We start from the raw sequence: 13,270 nt of genomic DNA on the forward strand, positions 1-13,270 counted from the left end.
CTCACTTGTCTGAATTTGGCTCGGGCCTCTTTCTCTTTCATTCTGCCGTGGGCTACGAGGTAATCAAACACCTCACCTGCAAACCAAGAAGAGGAACAACAGTCACATGTAGAAAAGAAACAGATGCACAAATTGGAAAGGTAAGCTAGGGTCTGGCTTTGGCACTACACTATAAATCGATTCCTTGGGAAACATATCAGAGACTGATGTAATGAAACTAGAGCCGTCAATAAATTCAATATTGATAATTCATGATGTGTACGTGTTGGGATCTGCAATTTATTTGCATAACATACAAAGTAGAATATGTGGTTGTCAGTGTTTCATATGGAATGTTGTCTCTGCTAGGATGTTTATGCAGCTGTCGTCTTATGGTCTTCTCAATGTTTGTAAAAAAAAAATTGTATTTCATACTTAACCCTTTAAGACCTGAAGGCTTTTTTAGAGTTTTTTTTTTACTGAGTGACACAAAAGTAAAGACTCAAAATTCCAAAACTCTAGCAAGGAGAGTCAAAAGGTAGGCATCATTTGATAGAAAACATTTTAAATTTTAAGAAAATATAAATGACATTACATTTGGACATTATCTTGCTGAGAAACAGCTGATAAAAGACAAAAAAAATATATATAATTTTTTAAAAATAATTTTTCTTTTTTTTTATTTGACATGGAATAACTCAGGAACACAATAAGATCGCTAAAAAAATCTTTTTGGTGATGCTCTCCTATATATGAGCTGCATCTGGTTCAAATTTCGTGGTGATAGCATAAAGAATAGTTTAAAAAAAATTGTTGTTCATTTTTTCCTCAGCCAGGTGGCGCCAATGGGCGGTAAACTCCGGTTTAGAGGTGGTTCTCAGCACTCGTTAGGAGTTTTTCAAAATGGTTAGATGCATTAAAAAGATGAGATTCTAAGCTTTAAAATGATATCTATTCCACATTGGAAAACGAACATGGATGGGTCCGGGAACATTGGATACACACTGCATCCCGGAGAGATGACAGACATGTTTTTAGCCAAGTATGTTAAATCATTCCGTGAGTAATATCTTGTGATCAACACAATATGATTTTGGATTCATTTTAATCTTGAGAATCTGCTTTAAATATTGATGTGCTATTTTTTATGATCTGTGCATTTTTCATGAAGTTATGAGCACGTGAAATATACATACTTGTATTCAGTTAGCGGCTGTGCTATTTTTGTTGTAAACGCATATTACTCAGACTCATTAGAGGGTGAAAACAACGTAACAGAAGGATGTTGGAGGCTTGATATATAAGTTTAAAGTCTCTGGATTTGTATGCAAAAAGAATTTTTGTGCTACCTATATGGATTCAATTTTTATTGGCTTTTAAAGAGAGACACGCAAATGGGAGCGCCGACGCTCCATTCGGTCTTAAGGGGTTAAAGGGATAGTTCACCCAAAAATGAAAATTACCCCATGATGTACTCAGGTTAATAAAGCGATGCAATGGGTTTTTGTAAGAAAAATATCCATATTTAAAACTTTATAAACTAAAATAACTTATAAACTTCTCTTATAATGAAATCCTCCGACATTTCTCTTTAAAATTTCTTGTTATAGACTTCTAATTTGTGACCAGTGTTTTGTTTTGCTCAATCCTCTCCACTATCCTTCCGCATTCGTCATTTCGTCATGCGTCGGGTCAGAGGTCGCAAATCGATGCGTACGGCCGTCTGCTGGAAGCTAGTTATTATAGTTAATAAAGTTTTAAATATGGATATTTCTCTTACAAAAACCCATTGCTTTACTCCAGAAAGCATTTATTATAGGTCCAGTGTGTAATATTTAGGAGGATCTATGGACGGAAATGCAATATAATATACATAACTATGTTTTCAATAGTGTATAAAGACCTTACAAAAAGAACCGTTATGTTTTTATTACCTTAGAATGAGCCATTCCTATCTACATACACCGCGGATCCCCTTACATGTTAAGTCGCCATTTTGCGGCTACACATTTCTACTGTAGTCCTAAGTGGACAAACTGCTCTACAGAGTGCGTTTGCTTGACTGGCTACTCTCTTCTGTCTCAGATGACATCTTTGTCCTGTGTTGGCCACCGTAGCGTCTCTATATTGCAATTCACAACCTCACCGCTAGATGCCACTAAAATTTACGCACTGCACCTTTAACTCCCTAGAGCTGTATCAAAGACTATAGAATAACACAAGACGTGTCACTCGTATTGTTTTGAATGGGAGAAAGTGTAACGGGCAATATGGCGGAATAAGTCCCGCCTTCTAAATAAGTGCCAATCGCTGACTGGTAAAGTCATCGCGTCGCTTCAGCGGCCGTTAGAATCACCGGTTTCTATAGAAACAGTCAGACGTGCGCCTCCGAAGAGACGCGCATTTAGGTCTGCGCCTGCGCATTAGCTTGATCCAGCCTGAAATGACTTGTCTTAAAGGGACTTTGGCTGTATGGATTATTTTTATGATGATGGATGCATATTTTTGTGCTTCAAATCTCACACCCCATTCACCACCATTATAAAGCTTGGAAGAGCCAGGATATTTTTAAATATATCTCTGATTGTTTTAGTCTGAAAGAAGATAGTCATATAAACCTAGGATGGCTTAAGGGTGAGTAAATCATGGGATCATTTTCATCTTTGGGTGAACAATACCCTTAAATTGCACCATAGAAACAGTGCAAAATCCTTAAGTTTTGTTAACATCCCATTAAGATTTTATTCAGATCCATTACAGAATGCTTTTAAAGAATCTCATGCATAGATGTGATCATTTTTACACGTCACACTGCCTAAATCACTAAACTGTGCTGAATAGCAGCATATTTTCATCTTGGTCAGGCTCTGAAATTTGAAGAATGAAGATATAGTACCCTGGTAAATTTTGGTATTTAATGGGAACATTGATCAGAACTGAGACACATCCTGTCTACAGTGAACTAGAGGCATTTACATAACAGTTGAACCTTCATGGTGCATCAACACTATGGGATGTAACGGGGTAAACAAAATGAGGTTAAAATGAGTTTGGGAAAGCTCTGACCTCCACTGGCATATTCCATCACCAGGTAGAGAGTCTTCTCTGTCTCAATCACTTCAAATAACTTCACTACATGAAAACAGAAGAGGGGAAAAAAAGAGGAATGTAAGAAAGGTTCAACTCACAGACACAATTTGATTTACTTAAATGCAATACTCAGCATGTTGGATGAAGACTAAAAATCATTTTGATTTGGGTTATTCCCAAGAGGTTTTACGCTCACCAAATCCAGTTGCACAGAAAAACACTGACATTTGGACAAGGATTAATGAACCCAAAAAAGGGGGGAAAAAAAACATTGGGTACTGCCAAAACCGGAAAACTGGAGACTCAAGCTGAGAGACTTAAGGGCGATTTGTCTGTCAGTTAAGCTCACCGATATTTGGGTGATTCAAGAGCTTCATGATCCTCACTTCCCGAAATAGCTGAAAATGGAGACAGAAGATGTCAATGTGCTGCAAACAGATGATGTGTTTGTCCTTCACAGAGCATAAATATTTCAAGCTTGTGCACACGAGTAAGATGTGGTTAAGAACCCCCCCACCCCAAGCAAACCAACCAACCCTTTACTTCAGGAAGTATTTTGAGCCTAATTTCCTATAATTAGCTGCCATGAGCCCTACAGAGAAAAGGCTTTGCGTCTTGAAAGTCGCGAGGCAACAGGAAGTGACACAACTTAACAGGGGTGGAAAGGGGGGTGAGAGAAAACAAATTACCAGTACATTTCTGAAATTGAATTCTGACCCCATTGAATTTAAGGAAGGATCACACTCACCTTTTGAAGACTGGAGGAATTGAGCTGAGTTTTGTCTATGATTTTCACCGCCACCTGATCGAGAGTGTAGAGAGTTCAGTTAGGACAAGCGCAAGGAAAAGCCCCGAGGCTGAAGGCACACATCAGCTTTGGTCTGCATTTATACAGATCACAATCTCACATCATCAGGAAACAATTCACCACGGCGCATTGAGATTACAGCGCGCTGCTCCTGTGGTGAGCGCACACACACGCAAACCCAGTTTTCATCTTGGTCCCCCCTCTTCTCTATCAAGTGCGTTATCGGTGTCTCAGACACCATGCAGTCTCATATTAGCAGGCACAGGGATCCAAAAACAAAAAAGACAGCAAAAGGTTTAAAACTCGCATGGTATTTTTCTGATATAACAGATGAACCAATGTATTAATATTATTAAAAACAGATTAGAGCTGATTATGTCCTGTCAGTTATATACAAAATACCGGTTGTTGTTTTTTGTACAATTTTCTGTATCTCAGCTGGTCTCTATTTTATGTGAAAAAATTGAATAATAAAGCACCTTAAAGTTTTAGTTCACCCAAAAATTCTGTCATTACTCATCCTCATGTCATTCCAAATCTGTAAAACTTTCGTTCATCTTCAGAACACAAATGAAGATATTTTAATGAAATCTGAGCGATTTCTGTTCCTCCATAGACAGCTATGCAACTACCAATCTGACGCTTCAAAAAGTTCATAAAGAGAATGTAAAACTAATCCATAAAAATTGAGTGGTTTAGTCCAAATTTTCTGGAGACTCGATCGCTTTATATGATGAACAGTTTGAATTTAGGCTTTGATTCACATATAAACACTCATCAACTCACACATCAGTTGTGGTAAGAACGAATGAGGTTGTGAGAACCAATAAGGTTCATTCTCGTGTGTTACGCAGCACGTTTGAGATTCTGGAAGAGGTTTGTTCTTGTGTGCAGGCAGGTTCAGTTGACATTTGTTTATTTTTGCTGGTTAAAGGATTAGTTCACCTTCAAATAAAAACTTTATTTGAAAGTGAACTAATCCTTTAAGGTTTATATGTGAATAAATGCCTAAATTAAAGGTGCCATAGAACTTCTTTTTTTTAAAAGATGTAATATAAGTCTAAGGTGTCCCCTGAATGTGTCTGTGAAGTTTCAGCTCAAAATACCCCATAGATTTTTTTTTTAATTCATTTTTTTAACTGCCTATTTTGGGGCATAATTAGAAATGAGCCGATTCAGGGTGTGTGGCCCTTTAAATCTCGTGCTCCACGCCCCAAGAGCTCGCGCTTGCCTTAAACAACATAAAAAAAAGTTCACACAGCTAATATAACCCTCAACATGGATCTTTACAAAGTGTTTGTCATGCAGCATGTCTAATCGCGTAAGTACAGTGTTTATTTTGATGTTTACATTGATTCTGAATGAGTTTGAGGCTGTGCTCCGTGGCTAATGGCTAATGCTACACTGTTGGAGAGATTTATAAAGAATGAAGTTGTGTTTATGAATTATACAGACTGCAAGTGTTTAAAAATGAAAATAGCGACGGCTCTTGTCTCCGTGAATACAGTAATAAATGATGGTAACTTTAACCACATTTAACAGTACATTAGCAACATGCTAACGAAACATTTAGAAAGACAATTTACAAATATCACTAAAAATATTATGTTATCATGAATCATGTCAGTTATTATTGCTCCATCTACCATTTTTTGCTATTGTCCTTGCTTGCTTACCTAGTCTGATGATTCTGCTGTGCACATCCAGACGTTCTGCCCTTGTCTAATGCCTTTCATAATGTTGGGAACATGGGCTGGCATATGCCAGCGTACACCCCGACTGTTACGTAACAGTCGGTGTTATGTTGAGATTTGTTGAGATTTGCCTGTTCTTCAGAGGTCTTTAGGCGGAACCGCGCTGAATGACACAGACCAGAATCGCTCTCTCTCACGTGCTCGCTCTCTTTCTTGCGCACAATCCCAGTTATCTCAGACAGCGCAACTATGCACACATAGTTGTCAAAATGTCCATCGTGTGGAGTATCTCACATAAATACAGTCGGTTATGGCTTAAGTGGACATAAACGTTTGGGTCAAAACATGATGTGTGTCAGTATCCATGGATTCAGTCTTAAAGGAACCGTGGCCTATACTTGTCAATGTTAATAAAACAACAAAATATGTTAAAGGTGCAATCGAATTGAAAATTGAATTTACCTCGGCATAGTTGAATAACAAGAGTTCAGTACATGGAAATGACATACAGTGAGTCTCAAACACCATTGTTTCCTCCTTCTTATATAAATCTCATTTAAAAGACCTCCGAAGAACAGGCGAATCTCAACATAACACCGACTGTTACGTCGGGATCATTAATATGCACGCCCCCAATATTTGTATATGCCAGCTCATGTTCAAGGCATTACACAAGGGCAGCCAGTATTAACGTCTGGATCTGTGCACAGCTGAATCATCAGACTAGGTAAGCAAGCAAGAACAACAGCGAAAAATGGCAGATGGAGCAATAATAACTGACATGATCCATGATAACATGATATTTTTAGTGATATTTGTAAACTGTCTTTCTAAATGTTTCGTTAGCATGTTGCTAATGTACTGTTAAATGTGGTTAAAGTTACCATCGTTTCTTACTGTATTCACGGAGACAAGAGCCGTCATTATTTTAATTTTTAAACACTTGCAGTCTGTATAATTCATAAACAACTTCATTCTTTATAAATCTCTCCAACAGTGTGTAATGTTAGCTTTAGCAACGGATCACTATCAAACTCATTCAGAATCAAATGTAAACATCCAAATAAATACCATACTTACGCGATTAGACATGCTGCATGACGAACACTTTGTAAAGATCCATTTTGAGGGTTATATTAGCTGTGTGAACTTTGTTTATGCAGTGATAGAGTCGAGCGCTCAGGAGGGGGCGGAGAGCGCGCGATTTAAAGGGGCCGCAGCATGAATCGGCGCATTTCTAATTATGCCTCAAAATAGGCAGTTAAAAAAATTAATTTAAAAAAATCTATGAGGTATTTTGAGCTGAAACTTCACAGACACATTCAGGGGACACCTTAGACTTATATTACATCTTGTTCACTGTCAAGCTACGCAATATCGCGTTCATTATCGAAGGCGATTCATCTGCGATAATGAACGCGATATTGGATAGCTTGACAGTGAACTACGGCTCTGTCTATTAAATGCCGCTCCATTTGAAAGCAGGTGATGGCGATTTAGCGGTAATCAGGGAATCGGCTTTACTGACAAAATGCGTGTTACAATTGCATGCGATATATCGCCCAGCCCTAGTGACAAGCACATAAAAACTATTACCTTTTTCATTAGAATAATAATAAAGAAGCTGTCCTACATTCATTAGTCTCACTGTGTTGTGCTTGGAAAACTGCAACATCACCAAAAGAAAGAGAAATTAATAAATGTATAGGCATCGGTATCGTATTGGCGAGTACTAGAAAAAAAAAGTATTGGTACTCGTACTCGGCCCTTAAAAAAAAGGTATTGGTGCATCCCTAGTAATTAATGACAGAATTTAAATTTTTGGGTGAACTATCCTTTTAAAGCTGTGATGTAACGGAAGTAGCAATAGATCTTTTCTTCCACACTGTGACTTACAACCAAGTGACAAATTATTGAAAAGAAAAACAAATATAGGATGGGGGCTTGGTTCAATTCACTGGTTATTGACTGGATGGTGGCAGATGTGAGTGTGAGCTTGCAGTTGATTGTAAGAAAGATGCAGAGTTTAAGAACAAACAACTATTGGAGAAGTCTAGCATATATCATGTCATGATATTTCAATTAAACATTACAAGGTCAAAATAAAATAAATAAAAATTAAACATATGGATGAATCAAAATAAGACCAATAATATGCACTTAGTAAACAGGGTGTTTTTCTATTACATGCTGACTTTAAATTGGCAAAATAAATGAGAAAATGCACTGAATAACAGTTCTATATTTTTTTCCAAATTGTTTAATTAATTAGTAGTTTTCAATTTAAGTGTTTTAGTGTTTGTAAATTAAACCCAATAACCTGTGAGATACCCAATACCAACAAAAATACAATTTATTGATATTATTGGGAAATACTATATTGCCATTTCTACATACTCAAAGTACATTCTCATTACCAGTGAATTACATACTTTCAATGTGATTTTTTTTCTGAGGGGGATAAGGTGGATGGCTGCTGCTGTTACTTTAAGATCTCAAATTTGAGCTAACAACTGAGTAGCATGTTTATCTGCATTATGGAGAACAGACAAATGATTTAAAGAGATTCCACTCATCTGACAAATCACATGCCAATTAAACAGCCTATGGTTTGCCTTGTCATTTTTTCTTTGGGGGTTAAACTTAATCCTCACCTCTTTGCCAGTGAGGACGTGCTTGGCCAGTTTGACCTTGGCGAAGTTGCCTTTGCCGATGGTTTTCAGGAGCCTGTAGCAGCCGATGTGGGGCTGCTCGTCTGCTGTGGAGTGGGGCATGTTGCAGCGCTTTGAGTCGGAGTGAGACTACAAAGGGAGAGAGAGAAAAAAATCAGTTTAGGCCAGTGTTTGTTTTTCTCTACTATTCCAGACCACAGTTCTTCACCTGGGATCAGTTATGAAGGTTGAACCTAAAAGCACAGATGGGAGGTTTGCAGAGCACTGCTTTAATAATATCCTTATCAGAGCTCGAGTGATTCTGATTGGATAGGACTGTCGCCAGTCGCCATCTGATTCTCACACTAAGCAGACATGCAGAGGGAGGCAGAGATGAAGAGAGAGGTAGAAAAAGGAAGAGACTGCGAAAAAGAGCAGAGATTAGGGATACACCGCAAAATTTCAACAGACACCATTTTTGGTTTGTTTTTGCCTGAGAGAAAAGAGGCAGAACATCTTGATCAATAATGAGAACGGAAACCCCTTTGACATCCAATAACAGCATCACTGACCTTAAAAAGCAGACTGAATGGTTCAGGTTTACTTCAAGTAAACAGCAGCTGTTGATGGATGATATATTGTTGGGAAAGAGGTTGTGTTCAACAGTTGTTTAAACACCTCTTCAGACAAGCACAATGTCTAAAAGCCTAAAGAAGCACATTGCAGTCAATATTCAAATGTGACTGCATATTCAGTTTACATTTCCATAGTTCTGTGTTTAAGTCCCAATGGCAACCAAAAATGAAGATTCAGCCATTAATTACTCACCCTCATGTCGTTCCACACCCATAAGACCTTCGTTCATCTTCAGAACACAAATTAAGATATTTTTGATAAAATCCAATGTCTCAGTAAGGCCTGCATTGCCAGCAATGACATTTCCTTTTTCAATGTCCAGAAAGCTTCTAAACAAAAATTTAAAACCGTTCATGTGAGTACAGTGGTTCTACCTTAATATTATAAAGTGACGAGAATACTTTTTGTGCGCCAAAAAAAACAAAATAACAACTTTATTCAACAATATCTAGTGATGGGCGATTTCAAAACACTGCTTCACGAATCTTTTGTTTCAAATCAGTGATTCGGAGCACCAAAATCACATGATTTCAGTAAACGAGGCTTCGTTACGTCATAAGTGTTTAGAAATTTCAATACCTCATGTGACTTCGGCAGTTTGATATGTGCTCCGAACCACTGATTCGAAACTAAAGATTTGTAAAGCTTCGAAGCTTCATGAAGCAGTGTTTTGAAATCGCTTTATAATATTAAGGTTGAACCACTGTACTCACGTGAACTGTTTTAAATATGTTTTTAGTAGCTTTCTGGGCATATGAAAAAGGAAATGATCTTCCTGGCAACGCAGGCCTCACTGAGCCATCGGATTTGATCAAAAAATATCTTAATTTGTGTTCCGAAGATGAACGAAGGTCTTACGGGTGTGGAACGATATGAGGGTGAGTAATAAAGACAGAATTTTCATTTTTGGGTGAACTAACCCTTTAACATACTTGGTTCAACTTCTTGGTTATTAACACATTAATCCAATGATTGCACAAAGCATACGAGACTATCTTATGTAGCACATCAGATGTGATGTGAGAAGGGAGATATTAAACATCTGAGAATATACATTTCTGCACAATTATCACTTTTTTAGACCATTCTGGGCAATTTTCTACAATAACGCTCAAAAGTTTGTGGTCAGTAAGACTTATTAATGCTTTTAAAAGAAGTCTCTTATGCTCACCAAAGCTGTATTTGTTTAATTAAAAACAGAAAGAAATGAGTAATACTGTCAAATGTTATTACAATTTAAAATAACAGTTTTCTAATTTAATACATTTTAAATTGTAATTCATTCCTGTGATGGCAAAGCTGACCACAAACCCATTTGTATGAGCACTTTGGGTGTGTGAAAAATATGTCTCTATAATTATTGTTATTGTTTTATCGCCCAGCCCTATACTGAAATGAGCGCTTGAACTGATTAATTTGACAAGACTTAAAAGCACGGGCCAGTGACAGTTACGTCAACTGTCCCAAGCGTCTTTCACACTGGCCTTGGGCTATCGGGAAGTTCTTCTTGTGGAGCCCTGACTACAATAACATCTAGGCTCCAACAACTTTTAAAATATTTATTAATATCTTTGAAAATGTAAAAAAAAGTTGAAAGAACTTCAGTTATTCCTAAACAAAGGCTAATTTAAATTAACACTTTCAGTTTTGTTTTCAGTTTCAGGCATTTTCATTTTAGTGCATTACAAGCAGAGATGATAAGAAATGAGGTCACATGACAGACAGCAGTCGAGGAAAAAAAAAAAGAAAAGAGGAACTTGATGAAGAGTGAGAAAGAGAAGTGTTTGACAATGGGGATTTCTCTTGACTGGCGTGAGGGACACTCGGTTCTTTCAGCGTTGATTGGGGAACAGAGCATCAATTGTGGCCTGTCCCTGTGTGTGAGCTCACATTAGAGCTGCAATCTGAGGACAGGCTGTTGTCTAGTAAGGTGAGGACATTGATTCAAACAGATACACTATTGTCTGGATCGTCGCAAATTTTCAAAACATAGTTACTGCCACCACGTTCACATTAGTCTGTCCCTGAAGTCTGGCTTGTGTCCGTACGTCAGTGTGCTAAGGGGGCCCTTTGTCTATGGATGGCAAAAATCTACAGAAACTTAATTTCAAGGCACCTAAAAAAAGCAGCGGATGAGGTCTGTGATTTAGTTTTGACGCATCTTCCTGATAACACCCTCGTAGAGCCAGATGAATTTACTTCACTTCTGCTAAACACACCCATCACTGGTGAGTCAGTCAGGGGTTACTAAGAACATCATTGATAGATAAGTGCTATTTAAACATTACGCAAAGCTCATAAGACAGAAAAACCCTCCATTATTTAGTGTAGATAGTCAGAATGTTACACAGGCAGTGAGAGAAATCTGCAAAGATAGTCTTGGGTAAATATATCACGTTTTAGGGCCAAGGGTTCAGTATGTGCTATGTTCAGGGAAAAAAGAACTACTGTCAAATAAAAATAAAGAAGAAAGTACAAATAATCAAACTACAAGCAATAGCACAAATAAAATAAACTGTGCCTTTCAGGGTCTCAGGTAGGTCTAACATTTGTTTTCAGGTACAGAATTCGAATAATCACATGTAAAATAACTGCATAATCTTCACTGTATAAATTAAATAAAGATCCTTATTAAGGTCAGACATGTTATTCAGTCAAGAGCATTGAGTGATTTCTTTTTGATTAACATTAAAAACACAGAGCAGTAGGAATATGAGGAATATTATGCTGCTGTCACTTTAAGACAAATGCATGGATCCAATACACTGATAATGTACATGTGCGTTGTCATTCTCGACTAGGGGTGTAGGAAAATATCGATACACGTGAATATTATGTTTGGCACTACTGTATCGATTCTCAAAAACACTATTGATGTTTATTTATTTACAACCAAGATTCGTGTCTTTGTGTTCAGTTTAAACCCAACCGCTAGATGGCAGCGTTATCTCAGAACGTAAACTGATGCGGAGAAGAGCAAGGTCCGTCCGTGCATAGCTAGCATTAGCAAACCCAGCTCATAAGACGATAGAATTATTCCAGCTCCCGCCGTGGTGTACAGAGCTGAAGTGTGGACTCATTTTGGCTTCAACTATAAAGAAACCACTAAGGAGATCAACACGAGTCATGCTGTTTGCAAAATAGGCCGGGTTAAAATCCAAAACTCAGGAAATGCATACTTATTTAGTGATGGCCGATTTCAAAACAATGCTTCAGGAAGCATCGGAGCACAGATGAATCAGTGTGTCGAATCTGGTGTTCGGAGCGCCAAAGTCACATGATTTCAGCCGTTGGCAGTTTGACACGCGATCTGAATCATGATTCAATACACTGATTCATCTGTGCTCCGATGCTTCATGAAGCAGTGTTTTGAAATCGGCCATCACTAAATAAGTTGTTATTTTGTTTTTTGGCGCTCCAAAAATATTCTCGTCACTTTATAATATTAATATTGAACCACTGTACTCACATGAACCGATTTAAATATGTTTTTAGTACCTTTATGGATCTTGAGAGGGGAAGTGTCCATTGCTCCCTATGGAGGCCTCACGGAGCTATCGGATTTCAACTAAAATATCTTAATCTGTGTTCTGAAGATTAACGAAGGTCTTGCGGATGTGGAACGACATGAGGGTAAGTAATAAATGACAGAATTTTCATTTTTGGGTGAACTAACCCTTTAAATAGCACTTTATACAATAGACTGCTTTAAAGCAAGCAGCTTTACAGTATTAATTATGAAACAAACAGTCTTGGAGTCATGGAATGGACTATGACTGTATATCTGTTGTTAAATACTTTAAAAATTAAAAACTGCTATAATGTTTTTAATTACACCTGAAGAATCCTGCAGTCACTTTACTATTGTCCTTTTACTTAGATTGCACAAAAAAGGGATTGGTCATATAAATACAATTGATACTGTCTTGATTAAATAAAATAAAGTTGGTTTTTTTTGTCAGGTTTTATGCATATGGTTGTGTGTTCTTTGACAGTTTTTTCTAAAATTAGATCCTCTTTCTAAAAAAAACAAGAAATATCACAATATCGCATTACATCACAATATATTGTATTGTAACCCCTGTATCGTGATACGTATCGCATCGCCAGATAATTGCCAATACACAGCCCTACTGTACATGAATCATTACATAACAGATCAGGCATTAGAATTAACAGTTACTTAAATGTTGTTGCATTACTGTCGAGATCACATCATAAAAGTCTGTTTGCAAAGCCTGCGCCGAAATGCAATTAATTTACCAAAGAATCCATAGTAAAATGTACCAAATACAAATAAATATTGCTCAACTGAGACATTCACATTGTTGGAAATAAATAACCATATTCCTAGCATTAGGATCCTTTGAAAGGTAATGTTATTAGTCCTGTATCGCTCTTTTCTCCTCATC

At 37.4% G+C, this 13,270-nt stretch overlaps 1 protein-coding gene across 15 annotated transcripts in view; it reads right to left on the minus strand.

Moving 5' to 3' along the window:
• The window catches only part of mark2a (MAP/microtubule affinity-regulating kinase 2a), a 48,450-nt gene that overhangs the window by 19,547 nt on the left and 15,633 nt on the right, over window positions 1-13,270 (minus strand). For 13 of the 15 annotated variants that reach the window (XM_048167050.1, XM_048167054.1, XM_048167049.1 and 10 more), the window contains exons 2-6: window positions 8,226-8,372; window positions 3,818-3,871; window positions 3,419-3,467; window positions 3,046-3,111; window positions 6-76 (exon numbers count right to left, since the gene is read on the minus strand). In XM_048167050.1, the coding sequence (XP_048023007.1) occupies window positions 6-76; window positions 3,046-3,111; window positions 3,419-3,467; window positions 3,818-3,871; window positions 8,226-8,372 (387 nt within the window). Of the gene's footprint in view, window positions 1-5; window positions 77-3,045; window positions 3,112-3,418; window positions 3,468-3,817; window positions 3,872-8,225; window positions 8,373-8,451; window positions 8,628-8,794; window positions 8,930-13,270 lie in introns of those variants that run through there. The other 2 variants (XM_048167055.1, XM_048167057.1) reach the window with 2 other exon arrangements.

This window comes from Megalobrama amblycephala, linkage group LG18 (genome assembly GCF_018812025.1).
Source record: "Megalobrama amblycephala isolate DHTTF-2021 linkage group LG18, ASM1881202v1, whole genome shotgun sequence".
NCBI classification, from domain to species: Eukaryota; Metazoa; Chordata; class Actinopteri; order Cypriniformes; family Xenocyprididae; genus Megalobrama; species Megalobrama amblycephala.